The sequence below is a fragment of the Haliotis asinina genome, chromosome 5 (genome assembly GCF_037392515.1).
Source record: "Haliotis asinina isolate JCU_RB_2024 chromosome 5, JCU_Hal_asi_v2, whole genome shotgun sequence".
Taxonomy (NCBI): Eukaryota; Metazoa; Mollusca; class Gastropoda; order Lepetellida; family Haliotidae; genus Haliotis; species Haliotis asinina.
In genome coordinates, this window is record NC_090284.1 from 47,189,911 (window position 1) to 47,207,417 (window position 17,507).

The following is a 17,507-nucleotide window of genomic DNA, read 5'->3' on the forward strand; positions in this document are numbered from 1 at the left end:
ACATAATACATACAACAGTGCATATCTAGTGATGTAAAGATCAAATACCACGTACATATAACTCTGAATTCAATGTACATCTAACAAATATCATCTACACAATATTGTGTAGACACAATATCTGTCCGTGGTGCACCTCAAGCCCAAATATGTTGAGCAGAGCCAACATAGCTATGATCCACTGTAGCATCTTCAGCCAACATAACATAAACAATGATGCATATCAAGCCATTATGCACTAAAAACCATATTAAGTTCAACCATGCTTTCATTTAGTCACAATATCACACATTTATCCAAAATATGCTTCAAAAATGAAACAAAAAACATTAATACACCCACTGACATGCATCATGATGCATTATGTATTTAGCTGCAATACACAATAATGCATATCTAGTCATGAAATACATTATAATAAATCCAGCTACATGCTAGTGTATTCTTCTCCACAAACTAGCAACCTGTGCGTCATCTTCCAGTACACATTACGAGTATATTGAGTATATCTGGTCCACATAAACCTGGAATAAATACACACTAATGGCATCCACTACAGCTTGGCGGTTTCATGGCAGTTGCTATTAACAATGAACATCCATCTTGACATCATCCCTCTTGACATCATCTATCGTACTTCAGGAACTGTCTTGATTACTGAATTGCCATAATTCTACTAATCTGAGGTAGAACTTGACACTGGAGAGGGGTCACATCAATTCGTTCACCGTCAATCATAATATTCCCGCTTGTCGTAGATGGCTCAAGCCGAAATGCTAGAACTTTGACAATCTCCACATAGGGAGAATCTACATGTCCGCCCTGACCAAAAGACAGAAACAAACTTAGGAGCATATTACGTGGAATACCGTCTCTGATAAACATAAGGTACATAAACCCATCACTAAGATGTGCATGAGGTGCAGCAAGCATCTTACTACCAAGATGGGTTTGGTATAAAGCACTTACTAAGACGAACCCATCATCTATAACAACCCAATTGTCAGGAACCGGCTGATCTAGAGGTGGCAGAAGAGCATAAGACATACCATGGGTTTCAGATTTCTTGGCTGAAACCGTTTCTGTCTCAATTTCAATATCACCGTGGCTTCCTGAGGCTGTTAAGGTACTCCTCTCCAATTTGACATCATTGCCCAAATTCTGATTATTATCACCACCGGATGCTCCATGCATGAAGGGACCGTTTGTCGTACCGTTGACAGGTTCCAGTGTTTGTACGGCATCTCCGCATCCTTTGTTGTTGTCTGGGGAGAAGTCCCCGCTGATGTCCATGCTGGATCTGTTAGCAGAGTCGGTCAGAGTGGAATGTTCCTGAGATTCTTGTAGGTTCAGCACTTGGTCGGTCATGCTGCTGTTCACCACACCCATGCTCCCGTTCAAGTTGGTGGAGCCGAGGTTTGGATCCGAGCTGACAAGGTCCTGGGAGCCAAACGCAGACAGTCTGTCATTGCTGCCAGAACTTAGTGTACTTTTACTGTTACTGTTACTACGGAGGGAAAATCTACGGATCTTTGTCAAAACAGCATTTTTAGTTTCTCCATTCTCAACCTTGTGACTGTATTCAGCAACTGGGAGGAATGAAACTCTTCCTTTGTACGAGCGTAAATCTGAAAATCAAATTGATCATGAAAAGACAAACTGAATGAAAGGTGAGTGAGTGAGTGAGTGAGTGAGTTTGGTTTTATGCCGCTTTTAGCAATACTCCAGCTATATCACGGCGGGGGACACCAGAAAATGGGCCTCACACATTGTACCCATGTGGGGAATCAAACCCGGGTCTTCGGCATGACGAGCGAACGCTTTAACCACAAGGCTACCCCACCGCCCCCTGAATGAAAGGATTGTTTGTACATGTAATATTTTTACTCATGGAAGCACTGGATCCTACTTAGTCATACTTAACTGCAAATGTTTACCACGTTTATTGTGGTGAGGCAAAATATACCACTGTAAATAAATAAGAGCTGAAGCTCATCTGACTCTCTGAACTGGCATCCTGGGACCACTTGCACAAAGCGGTCTTAGCGCTACAAATATCTTAAGCCGATGTTGGAGAATGGGAGTTACAACAGTTGTAGCACTAAGATCTCTTTGTGTAAGTGGGCCAAGGACTGTAGCCATGTGTCATATAGGAGGCACTTTCACAAAACGATCTTAGCGCTGTGACTATCTTAAGCCGATGTTGGAGAATGAGAGTTACAATCATTGTAGCACTAAGATCTCTTTGTGGAAGTGAGCCTGGGTAGGTGTAAATGATACAAAGTCAAAATGTCTAGGGAAAAGAATATTAAGAATAACATTAATTCCATCTGAATACTTGATAGTTGATGACCAGTCACAGAATTTATAATAAAAATGGAAACCAAAACATATGCCTTGACCTTTCTAGGGGAACACATTAGGAGAACTTGACAAAGTTTCTGATCCAGGGTGTCGGTGAATGACATGCCATGTAGCAAGTCAATACGCCTCCTCACCAACCAATTCATGTATTCACCCAGATGACTAGCACTGGAGGCAAGGTAATCATTCCGCACAGTCAGCACTGGTTTCATACTCACTTAGAATCCGTTTGATGGCCCCGAGAGTGAACCTTGCTTCCCCGATACTGCGGTACTTCTCGGTCTCAAAGTCAATGTCAGCCATGATGCCCCATGTGACAGACAGGAAGGAGAAGATCCGCTGTGAAGGTGTCTGGATCAGTACTAGGTCCATTGGAACAACTTTATGCTTGATGAGGACAAAGGTGGAGTGTAGCACAGCATTTGTGGTCACTGGCTCTCTGAGGAGAAGTAAGGGCAATCAATATATATGACACTAAAGACTTGATAGTTTATTAGAAACTCATCCTGGTCTCCTGCTAACAAACATTCCCACCATTTCATTGACCCAAAGCACCTTCAGATGAGAAAAAATCCCCATGTATGTCACCTTGTTTTTCTTATACATTAAACAGTCCTACAGGACTCTATCCTACATGTCAACAGACAGTGATTTACAGAAACTCTCAAATACAAAATGCTTTCTGCATGCATTCTGCATGCTACTTACAACAACTATCAACTACAATGATTTCATCTACTTCATTGTTGGGGTGGTGACGTAGCCTTGTGGTGAAAGCGTCTTGAAGACCCTGGTTCGATCCCTGACATGGGTACAATGTGTGAAGTCCATTTCTGGTGTCTCCCGCCGTGATATTGCTGGAGTATTGCTAAAAACAACGTGAAACCTAACTAACTCACTATACTACATTGTTCGATGTTTCAGTGCAGCAGTGAAGCATCAAGAACCTCACCCAGCTGAATAGTTGATGGAGCAGCAGAGAGCATTGCCTGAGCCTCCAGGAATACATCCCATGGGAAGTCGGATAGCTTTCTCCCAGTCCGGCCTCTCCATCAGTCCATTGATAGCCTTGGGGACAATACAATGACATTTAATCATATAAGCATTCATTAAAAAGAGAAGAAAAAAAACCCTCTTCAAAGCTAAAAACAAACAAGCACAATGTGTGCAACACGCAGCACTTTTGTGTGTTAGCTGAAGAAGTCAAGATGTATTGAGTTCTATGACAAATTCCTGTATCTCGTAAATACCATCAGATTGAGATTTATTAACTCAAAGTTCAAATCTGGATCAATTATGCTTTGACAAACTACAATCTTACATTAAACACTGTTACATCTGACCAGTTAATGTACAGGGATTTGCCTGTGAGATATTCTTTCACCATGTGTGTCATTTTGTGAAGATATGAGGTAAGTCCAAGATCTACTGATACCTTAGGTAATCCCACACCCTTAAAAAAACCACTTTCCCATTATTGTACTAAGCAAACATGATTGTATGATTAACCAAAGAGAAGTAGTATTAGTATTGATTAACACAGTAATATCCATACCTCGTATATCAAGCCATCGCCAGACACAATAACCACTGCATACCATTCACTCAGTGCCAGTGTCTGTAGCAGGTCTCGGGCGTGGCCTGCATACTCTGAAATACAGGAAGTGTCTTACTGAGGTGACTCTATCAAGAACTCTTAACTGAGAAATGTTTTCTGTCTTTTGTCAATACTGCTACTCTCTAATATTACTGTCCTATAGAAAATGGGTGTGTATTAATGATTCTGGACCTGTGAATGAATGAGTGACTTTAGTTTTATGCCACACTCAGCAATATTCCAGGTATATGGCAGTGGCCTGGAAATAATTCAAATCTGGACCAGACAATATAGTAATCAACAGAGTGACCACTGATTTGTGCAACTGGGAACCGATGACATGAGTCAACCAAGGAAGCAAGCCTGACCACCCAATCTCGTTGTAGTCGCCTCTTACTACAAGCAGAGTCGCCATTTATGGCAAGTATGGTTGCTGAAGACCTATTCTACCCCGGATCTTCACGGGTCAAGATCTTAAAGGGTATATTCTGGACCAGGATAGGTAGTGATTCATATAATGAACAACAATCCATGTCATGTGTAAGGACAAGCAATCAACAATATTACCCAGTCAGATGGACACTAGTGTTAGGAGCAATGGTTTAAACCTCACAATTGATGACTGGTTCATTACAACCGATCAGTCATTGAAAATAATTGGTTAGCATCATTTATCAAATTCTCCTGATTACGTTTGTTAATGAACCAAATCAATACAGAAACAACAGATAGTTTTTGTGGAGTCCAGTTTTCAAATTGCACAAAATGCATTTTCACATCTTTACAGGATGATTAGTATGACAGGAACATAAATTTCCTAGAATGTTAAATTCTACCACGGAATAGGAACTTGTAGTTCTTATGAAAAGTAAATCTAATGACACAGACAAAATCAGCCTTGTGAAAAATATTGTTAAGGCAAAACAAGCATTCCAAAACTGTTTGTGGTCAGTTATGAGAAAACATTATCAATCGCTTGGTCATTTTGTCACTGCAACCAATCTTCATTTATTTCAATTATTTTGTGACCACCACAAATCAGAACACACGTTCATGTTACATTTTCTAGGGTCTAATCACAGATGTAATCATCAAGTCATACCTTTCATTATTCTTAAAATTCAATTTCTGTTGCATATGGGTCAATAACACATATTTTGTTTCATAATCTTAGGAACATTTTGATTATTGATATTGCACTGACAGTAATATCAAGCATATGCATGGTAAGTCTTGTGCTGGAAGTTTCTTGGCAATTTTACCAATTTATTAATCATCATCACTTCTTATTCATTTCAACAGAAAGTGCATTTAAATTTGTTCCCACTGCTATTTCATACCATGCTGTTCTATCAACAGTCCACACACACATTGTCAGGGGTGGAAAAATCCCATTGCCTAACGCCCCAGTCCAGTATTTTTTTCTGTCAGGCAAGCAGTTTGTATTTCACTGGTTTCCTGTTCCCTTTCCAATGTTAATTAAGTTGTTTATTTATAAAAAATCAACAAAAAATCAGCTGGTATAGCGGCAAAATTATCAGGGCAAGTGATTTTACAAGTGTTGTTGTACAGCACATTGGGGTCTGCCACATACATCTAACAAGTTTTGTTGACAGATATTACAAAGTTTTTGAGATGTGCTCTGGAAACGAAACACACCTCTCACATTTCCATGGAAACCGAGAAAAACAATATGTCACAAAAACCTGTAAGTACCAAAGGCACCACTTTACGCTCTGACTGATGTATGTAATAAGTTTTGCCGAAAAATATTGAACGGTTTTTGAGTTCTGCTCCGGAAACAAACCCCGTCCCTCCATTTTGAGACGAAGTCCGAAACATTTCCATGAAAACAGAGAAAATAATAAATCACAAATATCTGTAAAGAGCAAAAGGCACCACTTTGGGATCTGCTACACATATCTAACAACTTTTGGTGACAGATATTACAAATTTTTTTAGATGTGCTCCTGAAACAAAACACACCTCTCACTTTTTTGTCTGAAATGTTTCCATGGAAACCGAGAAGAGAATAAATCACAAAAAAACTGTAAATAGCAAAAGGCACCATTTCAGGTTCTGATTGATATATCTACCAAGTTTTGCAGAAAAATATTGAAGGGTTTTTGAGTTCTGCTCCGGAATCAAAGCCCACCCCACCATTAGACTAACACCAAAATGTTCTATGGAAAAACAAAAACAATAAAAATGCCAAAACTCTGTAAATAGCAAAAGGAACAACTACAGGTTGAGATTATTATATCTATCATGTTTGCTGTAAAAATATTGAATGGTTTCTGAGTTATGCTCTGGAAACAAAAGAATTACGGACAGACAGACAGACGGGGCGTCGACTATATTCCCCTACATTACATGCCGAGGGGATAAAAACTCTCGAGATTTAATAGCACGTTACCATATCAGCAAACATTAACTCTCAATAGTCAGTAAGGTGACAGCTTTGTTGGCACTTTTCCTCTAAACCAGAACTAGCACTGCAATGAGACAGTCACCATGAAATCATCCAGAAATATTGTGACACACGTTTCATGTGGAGTGTTAAACATGTATATAAGAGCTCATATTACTAGACAGGATGTAACATTACGATGATTATACGTATCACTTGTTGCCAGGCGTCAACACTGTAAATATGTCCTCATGAAAGGGATATGCTATACATTCACACAGGGATGTGTAGCCAGCAAATATATGTTTTATGGATCCGCCACTTGTATTTTTTCAAGAATGACCTAAGAACCGAAGATGGGTTTTTGCTTTGACAGGTGATTTCTTTTTTCCCCTTTTTTTCCCCTCCTGCATTAGGACAAATATACGCAAAATGTTCTCTGAAATAAAATGGGTCTAGACTCATATAGATCTACATTTAAATCAGGATTTAAACAAATATATATTCTGATGAACAAAATTAACTTGCACTTAACTACTCTAGTCCTCACCATGTTCTCTTCTAAGAATCTAACAACTGAAGCAGTATTTCTTACTTTTACTTTAGCATCACACAAAAGGAATATCTGCTTTAGATAATTTTTACAACTTTTGAAAATGCATCCAATTTCATTTTTCCAAAGAGACCATATCAAATATTACATAAGATTTCAGAGCCATTTCGGACCCGTGAAGATCCGAGTTAGATTGGGTCTTCAGCAACCATCCTTGACACAAAAGGCAATAATGCTTGTTGTAAGAGGTGACTGACGGGACTGACTGGTCAGGATCGCTCTGATTTGTTTGAGCAGATCCATGCTCATGCTGTTGATCACTGGAATGTCTGGTCCAGACCCGATTAATTACAGATCGCTGCCAAATAGCTGGAATATTGCTGAGTGTGGCATAAAACTAAACTTACTCACTCACTCTGACATTTCTACTGACTGGATCAAAGTATGCAAATATGCAAGAAAGGCATTTTGCCTCCACTGTATTAAAATGGAGTTTGCCTGCAAATCAACAAACTGGTGCTTACATATGAAAGTGAAGACACAAAACACACACAAGTGCACACAGACAATCTGGGGTCATAGTTATTCTGAAATAGAAGGAGCATGGCCAAACTGTGACATGTAGGATTAATATGATAGTACGATGCTTCTGTTAATCTGGACTTCACACATCTGCCACTACACATTACATAACGGCCATGATGACAGTCCAGTGCTAGGGCTTATGTCACCCTGACTGACAGGGAATCACGAAGATCAGATAGGTTACTCAATATTTACTACATGCCCCACATACACAACAACTGGTTGTTAGCATATTTTGGGTTGGTCTTTTCTAGTTCGTGTGGTCCCAAGTTGAAGGTCAAACATTTAAAATTACTTTTGATCTTTTTAAACTGATACTTATATTTCATTGCTGAAACTCTGCTACAAAGAATGGACCTTCACTTACGGTCGTAAAGGGCCCAATATCACATATGTTAAAATGAGCATTAAGATTGCAGTTTTTTCGGTGTAGCAGTAAATGCACACATAATTCACATGTCACCATACACATGAAGTAACAGTAAGTCAAGTAATTACTGGTACCCTCCTCTGATTCAAGTAATTACTGGTACCCTCCTCCACCACAGACATACTGGGTACACGACTTAAATGAACAAAAAAATATTCAAAATGTGAAAGAACAAAGTGTTTTTCATTAAATTTAATTTCCATTTTAACTTTCAACTTAAAGAAAATACAGTCAAAACTGAAAGCATTTAAAAGAGATAACATCCTTTCGCAGTGTTATCTTTGTTGTCTCTGCTTTCATGCCTCTCTACTATCCGTTCTCTGTAGGGACTTTGAATTGACATTTCTGAATACAAAATACAAGTGTTTCAAACAAGGGTTGTAACACAGAGAATAAGATTCAACATCACCTTGAACAAGATTCCAGTTATATGACAGCATGCAAGTATAATGTGTCATGAAAGCAATTAACATGTGAAGAAGTACAGGTCTTGTGAAGAGGGGTAGCATTTTATTTATGAAGAGCCTGGTTGTTGGCCCATAAGCCATCACAGCTCCTTGATTGACATATCTCCCATGTAGGTAGCATATATGTTTGATATCTCCTGTTTGGTTGCCTGAAGCTCACTCCTACCTGTGACTTGCATCTTGTAGGGGATCTCGGCCTCCTCCAGCATTGGTTTGACTTCATTACTGAAGATCTGCAGTGCCTTCCCTGGACCACTGTGGGGGTTGATGAGGATGAGGAGTCGCCCAGGGGCTGGGGGGCAGCAGGAGTCAAGATCTGGGAACAAACAGTGAGCGAGCGAGTGAGCGAGTGAGCCCTCCCAGTCAGAGCAGATACAAAGCATTTGCTACAGAAGCTAAGTGTTAATGGCAATGATATGTGCACAAGTATTCAAGGGTATTCTGACAAAAACATCCCTTTGGAAAGAAACACAGATACATCTTGTGTCTAATTCACTGGAGACAGAAAACAACGATGCTTCCCAACCCCACAAGGATTCTAATGCTAGGTGCAAAATGTGTCACCATCAGCTTATAATCAGTTGCTTAACACATCCTGTAGAGAAGGTTTGTTGACACTAACATCAACATAATGTGGGAAGTGTTCATGGTGCTCATGATATCAATCACTGATTTGTCCATCAGTGCAAAGATGTGGTAAATACTTAGCCATACCTCATAGACTTGCTGAGAGGTAGATTTGTCAAGTTCACTTTACTTCATAGTCATGAAATGTTTAGAAACAAAAAGAATCTGTTATGTAGGACTGAAGATTTGTACCCCTCAAAAATATCCTACATACATGTACAACGTTGATTAGCACCATGACTGTGAACATCTGAATGGACGGCACTGCATGTCTGCAAATGATACAAGTTGCAATGGACACTCCTTAGAGAGTTTGATCTTGACTTGCATATGTCTCCGAGATAACAATTAACAGTTCAAATGATAATTTCTACAAAGATATGAATATCCCTCTAACAGACTTGGTGTTCTACTGTCCGCTTATCTAGACTTGCCTCTTTAAAGGATATTATTACTGTTCATCAATGGGCTTAGCTTTCAGTACAGCCTTGGAGCAAGGTTAAGTTTGGTCAAACTGTTGCAATTCTCTGGTCAAAATGAGGCAGATTAGTCCTGGTAGACTTGGGTATCAAGCAGCTCACATGGTTTGTCTATCTTAGATCTGTTTCTCTTAAATATGTCACTGCGATACAGTACCTGCATGTGATCTGCTGAGCGAGGACAGCAAACAAACAAAACTCAAGACATCAATACACTGAAATTGTCTCACATATGTGTGCACAGCGTACTAAGTTAATCATGCATTGTTTGTTAGGCTTTGCACAGAACTGTTGAAATTCCTGCCTAAAAGATTGTACAAAAAGGTAACGTATATTTGCCTCAATGTTACACAATCACACAATCTTAATGATCAAACACGACATTTTGTTTCTGAAGGCAACAAAAAACATTTATTTTGAATACTTATGATAAACTGATGCAGGATTTAGCTTTTAGAAAACAACATTTATGCCAGGCATTTTATTTTAGCATTAAATTCTTCTCGCAGGACTCATGCTGATCATCCATTGCACATTTCAATTTATATGTATTTCATAATGAACACAGGGCAGTATTTTAGCCTGATGGTTAAAGCGTTTGCTCATCACACTGAAGATCCAGGTCCTATTCCTCACATGGGTACAACATGTGAAGCCCATTTCTGGTGCCCACCACCACAATATTGCTGGGATATTGCTAAAAAGCAGCATAAAAACCAACTCGCTCGCTCTTAATGAATATTGATGAAACTAAAAATCAGTCCTGCACATATCTGTGTTTGATTTCACTCCAAACCACATCAAGTCACACAAAACATTAAATAGATATAACTGTTGGCTATGAATTCTCCACAGCAGTCTTTCATTGACTTGCTAATGTCTTACTAATGTCTTACTAATGTCTTCCCTAATGCTTTATCTACTTCATTAGTCTTCATGTCGTGAGATCGCTGCTTTCTCTGCTTTCCCGTACTCCTGTTCATGATCGTCCATACATAATCATCAAGTAACAGTTATGGATTGTGTTCAAAGAGCAAGTGGGAAGAGGCTGTTTACGGACATGTAATACTAATATGCTGTGTTACGATACTAACAGAATAATGATTACCACATAACTGATGCGTTATTGGCTTGATGAACAACACACTCTGTCACTGCTAAAGATATTGACATGACCAATGGAATGTTAACATGTATAGGATACATATCAATGATTGGGTTATCTGATTTATGTAACCATAGCAACAGGTGACATCTTTCCCAAGATTTAGTATTAGTTAAATATACAACCCAAAAAATGTTACAGAACATTTGCTTTTTACATATATCTTTTGTGTTATGACAGATTAACAAGAAATATATGAAACATTCTTATAACATGTAACATACAACATATACAATCTCATAAAATCTTTTGAATAGCATATCAGTCCAAAGATGCCCAGATATTGGTGAAATTGTTTTCTGTGAGTCTGACTGGGTATTATAATTTTGTGCTATGCTATCTATCTAGATTGTATTTATACCCACCTGGAACTGCTTTAAACATTAAACAACTGCATTAAACAACAAACCAATCAACCTAATGATTCCATGAGGTGCAAAATATTGACAGTTCTTTAACTGACATATTGACTTATATACATCGGAATACATATGAATCTTGGCTTGGTTACATTCACATTGTCAAAAACCACCCAAAACTGTCAATATCAGTAGTTATTAGCACGGCCCAGTGATACGAAACTAAAGTACAAAACTAAAGTACAAAACTAAAATACAAAACTAAAATAGAAAACTAAAAACAGTCACTCCCCTTTGTCAGTTACTTCTGCCACTTAAACTGAATGAATTTCATTACAATGTTTATTGCCATGCAGGTTCATATAAGAATACTTGGTGTAAATCTATAGCAAGAGATTATGGCTGGATGTATTGCATGTATATTTTTGTTTCAAATCTTATGAAAAGTTTCAAAGTAAGTATCAATGTTTGTGCTTAATATCATAGGTTTTACAGGCAATTATTGAAGGTAGTGACATCAATAGTTCAGAATGCCTGAATTAAACGTGATGCCATTCCAACAAAACTACTAACCTCACTGATCTCCTAGTGAGATAAAAAAAATAACTTTTTATATGTTTCACAAAAGAAACATGCCACGGGTAATAATAACAACAATGTATTTGAATAATAGATTATCTGTTCCTCATAAATTAATGTTGATATAACTAATATTGCTCATTCAGGTCACACAATCTCCAGTTCCTCACAGGTCAATGGTTTTGCTCTCCACAGATATTTTCTGCATGAATATCAACTATGATATCATATGTCAGATATCACATACATGGGAATTAGGGATACGAAAATGTGCATCAAATGTTAAAAGCAGAAATAGTAAATGACATGATAATAATGTTATCATGCACATAAGGCCAATTAAAAAAAAAAATTGTCCACTTACAGATCTTTAGAGTTTAAGGTGGGTAGGAATTTCTTCCCTTTTTTTAAGAAGTATGGTACAAACTATTAACACATTCATCAATGTGTAATTGTTTACTTGATCATGCTTGCAGACATCATGTTCACTCTCTCTATGAGAATGACTGATGTCTGTTAGTGGTATCTGAAAGCCTATTTCATTCATACTGTTTAAATAAATATGGTCATCACCAGAATTCAAGGGTCAGCTGAGTTTGGAACCACAAAATGAACTGATAACTGATAAACTGATGCAGGATTTAGCTTTTAGAAAACAACATTTATGCCAGGCATTTTATTTTAGCATTAAATTCTTCTCGCAGGACTCATGCTGATCATCCATTGCACATTTCAATTTATATGTATTTCATAATGAACACAGGGCAGTATTTTAGCCTGATGGTTAAAGCGTTTGCTCATCACACTGAAGATCCAGGTCCTATTCCTCACATGGGTACAACATGTGAAGCCCATTTCTGGTGCCCACCACCACAATTTTGCTGGGATATTGCTAAAAAGCAGCATAAAAACTCGCTCACTCTTAATGAATATTGATGAAGCTAAAAATCAGTCCCACACATATCTTTTTTTAAGAAGTATGGTACAAACTATTAACACATTCATCAATGTGTAATTGTTTACTTGATCATGCTTGCAGACATCATGTTCACTCTCTCTATGAGAATGACCACGCCTATTCAAGGGTCAGCTGAGTTTGGAACCACAAAATGAACTTTTTAGGCCTAAGATTGTGTATTAGGATACAATGCTGAGGTGCAGGACCAAGCTACTGGCTGCATCCTGGAAGCAGACTCAGCATGTTTGCATACGATTTGGTAATGATATTGTTAAAAGTAAATATGTGTACATGGCCGTGATGTAATATTTACTGTATGTGTCTTTGTTGTCCTCTTGTGTATATGCCCGTGATATGAACTTTACTGTGCATGCTTTTGGTGTCTTGTGTATATGCCCATGACGCCAACTTTACTGTGCATGCTTTTGGTGTCTTGTGTATATGCCCATGACGCCAACTTTACTGTGCATGCTTTTGGTGTCTTGTGTATGGGCCCATGACGCCAACTTTACTGTGCATGCTTCTGGTGTCTTGTGTATATGCCCATGACACGAACTTTACTGTGCACGCTTTTGGTGTCTTGTGTATATGCCCATGACATGAACTTTACTGTGCACGCTTTTGGTGTCTTGTGTATATGCCCATGACGCCGACTTTACTGTGCATGCTTCTGGTGTCTTGTGTATATGCCCATGACACGAACTTTACTGTGCACGCTTTTGGTGTCTTGTGTATATGCCCATGACGCCAACTTTACTGTGCATGCTTTTGGTGTCTTGTGTATATGCCCATGATGCCAACTTTACTGTGCATGCTTCTGGTGTCTTGTGTATATGCCCATGACACGAACTTTACTGTGCATGCTTTTGGTGTCTTGTGTATATGCCCATGACGCCAACTTTACTGTGCATGCTTTTGGTGTCTTGTGTATATGCCCATGACACCAACTTTACTGTGCATGCTTCTGATGTCTTGTGTATATGCCCATGACGCCAACTTTACTGTGCATGCTTCTGGTGTCTTGTGTATGGGCCTGCAGTGTCACCAATGACTATGACATCATCTGGTGGACATTTCAATGATAGCATATCTGGTATATAATCATGATGTCAGCTGATGCAGATATTGTTGCTCTGTGAGCTATCATGTATATATGATCCTTGAGTCATCATGTGCATATGGCCTTATGTCATGTGTACATGCACATTGTGTCATTATGTTTATATGCTTATATGTCATGTAGAGAATACACCACTGATATATTTAGCCAGTGATACGTACCTTGACCTAATACTGAAGTTTCATTACTTCACATTTTGGTTTCCAAAACAATTCTACTGCCTCAGACCTGAGTCAAGACTGGAAACAAATAAGTCAGACAAAGCTACATATTGATTATAACTAACACCCAGTCCTAACCATAATGTTAATCCCAGAGCGGCAGTAAATAGGCGTGGTATGGATTGGGATTATGGCGATGCGTCCTTGGGCAAGTACATGAGATGTCTTTAGCCAACAGATCATTTTGCATATTTCAAAACAGAAACATTCATACCACAACTAGAAACTTTGTAGGCTTGGAAGTCCATCAATACACTACATATTGATGAGAAGCAAGAGAAGCATGCTCAGCCAGGTCTTTGCAGCACACAGAGTGAAACTTCTTAGGAAATACCAGCTGGGTAACAAGACAGGCAGGAAAAATTGGAAAATAACCAAGAATTTATTGCTAAATCTGGGATCTGACAAACATCTGTCATTATTCAAGCTGACACACTGGTTGAAGATATGTGCTAGTGAAACTTCTACATGTCTGATAATCTACTACCTGCAATCTCAATTTATATTCATGACAACAAAATTCATTTAGAAGCTTGATTTTTTAAATTTTTACCATCTACTTCAAATCTTTGGTCCCAAAATGTACAGATTCTAAGTAAGAGATAAAATGTCTGTGACTAAAGGTGACTATGCTTCACTGGCAGTCAGGTATCTGGAGTGATATCAGCTGTCAACAGCATTAAGTAGCCATGTTCTCATACATGATTTTCCAAAGGTGAACAAACCTACATAATCCTTCCCACATGCAGCGTGAAAGTCACTGCACACAGACTATATTTAGATATTATCATCCAGTGATTTAGTAAGCCCATAACATCTAGACTCCAGGGCCCTTTTTCGTAGTTATTGTAGCGCCAATGACTGTTGTTAGTCTAAGTTACAGTTTAGCAGGAGGTACAACAGTTGTAATGCTACGATAGCTTTGTGATATGGAGCAAAGGACTCAGGTCTCCCAAACAAATATATCAAAAGTCTATGAAAAAATGGACAAGCATGAAAACAGCAATTTGAGTCTTGACTGTTTATTGGATATTTGGATCATAATTTATTTTGATTTTATTTATGACATTTCTTGTATGTTTGATAAAAATTTATTGCATGTTTGATCATGATTATTTAATGTTTCATTTAGACAATTTATGACATGCTTGATCATTACTATTGATCTGATGTTTGATCATAATTCACTGGATGTTTGATCTTGACAATTTGTTAGCTGTTTGACCTGATACCTCTATCTGAACCGACACACACTTACAACATGTCACCTGTTCACAAGGCTCTACTGAATCTGGGAACAAAACTGTGGTGGATTGTTTGCTTGCAAGTGCAATTTAAATACCACACAGCATGACGAATTCAGGTCAAAGCCTGGTAAGCACTGTCCTCACTGTTTTCCATGGAAATCTCTTTTTTGAGATATAGATTTTATGTAGAATTCATAAAAAACAGTGTGCAAAACAGCCACAGGCCCCATGGCTAGTGAATATCCAGTTGGGCCAATAAATCTCCACAGTCACTGGTCTGACTGGCTGGTCTGAATTTTCATAAGGTCATTTTGTAAATATATCACTCTCTCCAACTCTCGTCTGATACAATTAAGTTCACCACATTAGCAGCTTAATGACTAAACCTGTGTCTACATTCAAATTTTGGGCTACTGAATTATTTTGAGGGCTAGTAACTTTTAGGCAATGCTTAGCCCGAGTGGCTTCAAAATTGGAAACAATTTTGTATACTGCAAAAATTAAACATGTGAATTGAAAACTGGTTCTAAATATGTAAAAGTCACATGTTCACAGAAATGAAATTTGTTATATGGATCGTGCATTGTATCAAATATATTATTCTAAATAAATATTATGGTGTTTGTGTTCAAAAGAAATGAAAAAAATCCTTGATCTTATTTCACTACAAAGTGATGTTTACTTCATAACTGACTGTATCATAAATTACACCAGAAATTGAAACAATCACATTATGATTGTGGTGCAAAAAGTTGAATAGTTATGTATACCAAATCTGATAAGATGCCACGAAGAAACAAATAAGTTATTGATAATGAAAGTAAATACATTAATATATATCTCACTAAACATACTGAGAAAAGCTATTCCTTTATTATTATCAACATTGCTTGTTGTGTCCTGTTTGTGATGAGGATTAAGAGTACTGTCCAGAATGAGTGGTAACCATGCCTTAAACACTTGACTATGCCATGTTCTAAGATCATCTGAACAGTGACCTTCACCTCTGACATATTTTAGTAATAGTATGCTTATATGGCGCTTACATCCAGGCACATTGCCTGTTCACAGTGCTACATACAGTATTACTATCACTGTCACTATCATACTGTCCAATTCTTTTTCAACTCTCTGGGGACCATACAGCCATGCTGCCTGCTTGGCACAATGAACTAAACACTCATATTGCCAGCACATCCTCACAGGTGCCCATTTTACAAGTGGGTGAACAGAGACAATGTAGATCTAAGTATTTTATCTAAGGATGCTATGCAAATGTACCCACCTGGGGACCTGAACCCAGGTGTGTCCATCATGGATCAAATCCAGACATACAGCATAATAGGCTGACACCTTACCACTGCACTACTGCCTTCCACATTTTGACTAAAATAAGAACCCAACTCTGGAGATGCTCCTCGGATGTTTGAAGATGTTGCTGTTAAAACCTTTGGAGAAAGTTTAATCATAAACTTTCTTGTGTTGCAATCTTTTTACAATGTCTATGTGACAACTGCATTCTCCAGTGTGAATTAGAAACCTTGTCTAGTAGGTATAAGAACAAAACCAAGTGATGACAGTCATATCCCACTTATAATGATAAAATGACAGCAGTCTGGTTTCACAGCGAAGGTAATAATTCATACTCAAAGACATTACGTCTATTCCTAAATACATGTACTGACAGTTTTTCAGACCTGTGTGCAAAAGATACACCTCCCCACCCCTCCACCTTCACCCTCCACACACACACCAGCAAATTCAGGTATCAGTGAACACATAATAACATACTTGGTCAACAAAAATTTGAGATAACAGATAAACATCACTAGACATAAGGACCTACCACTTACCTGATACTTGTATCTCATGCTTGCTGAGGCAGGTGCTAAGCCTTATGATAGCCATAATACAACAATAGATAGAGTTACCTATCACTAGTTTATTTGTTAACAATTATGCTGTTGCCTTATTTATCAAAGATAAGTGAGCATACACATTTCATATAGCTTACAAGGTGACTTCATTACTGTAGAAGTCAAATCAGAGTCCCTGTATGAGGTTATCAGCACTTGATCTTTAAACATGCTTGAGAAGTTACAGGCTTTGCCAGCTACCCTAAGGAAAAACAGGTCATGACAACAGACCGACAAACTGGTTACATATCACCTTACATATTTGTAACATGTGTTATTCAATATTCAATCCAAAATGGCCCCACACCACTCAACCACCCATTCCCACTACCATACGTACATAAATTGTATGTTAAATGCCAATTACTGTGTTTATTTTAAGTAGAAGAATTAAGTATCCGTGTATCTGTGACAAGTATGTGTCTGTGAC

The 17,507-nt window shown here is 38.1% G+C and overlaps 1 protein-coding gene across 1 annotated transcript in view; it reads right to left on the reverse strand.

Moving 5' to 3' along the window:
• Positions 1–283: 283 nt before the first annotated feature.
• The window catches only part of LOC137284210 (sphingosine kinase 1-like), a 30,923-nt gene continuing 13,699 nt past the window's right edge, over positions 284–17,507 (reverse strand). Inside the window, exons 2-6 of the mRNA XM_067815939.1 lie at positions 8,573–8,722; positions 3,920–4,014; positions 3,317–3,432; positions 2,583–2,803; positions 284–1,628 (exon numbers count right to left, since the gene is read on the reverse strand). Coding sequence (XP_067672040.1) covers positions 655–1,628; positions 2,583–2,803; positions 3,317–3,432; positions 3,920–4,014; positions 8,573–8,722 — 1,556 coding nt within the window. The 3' untranslated portion in view covers positions 284–654. The remainder of the gene's footprint in view (positions 1,629–2,582; positions 2,804–3,316; positions 3,433–3,919; positions 4,015–8,572; positions 8,723–17,507) is intronic.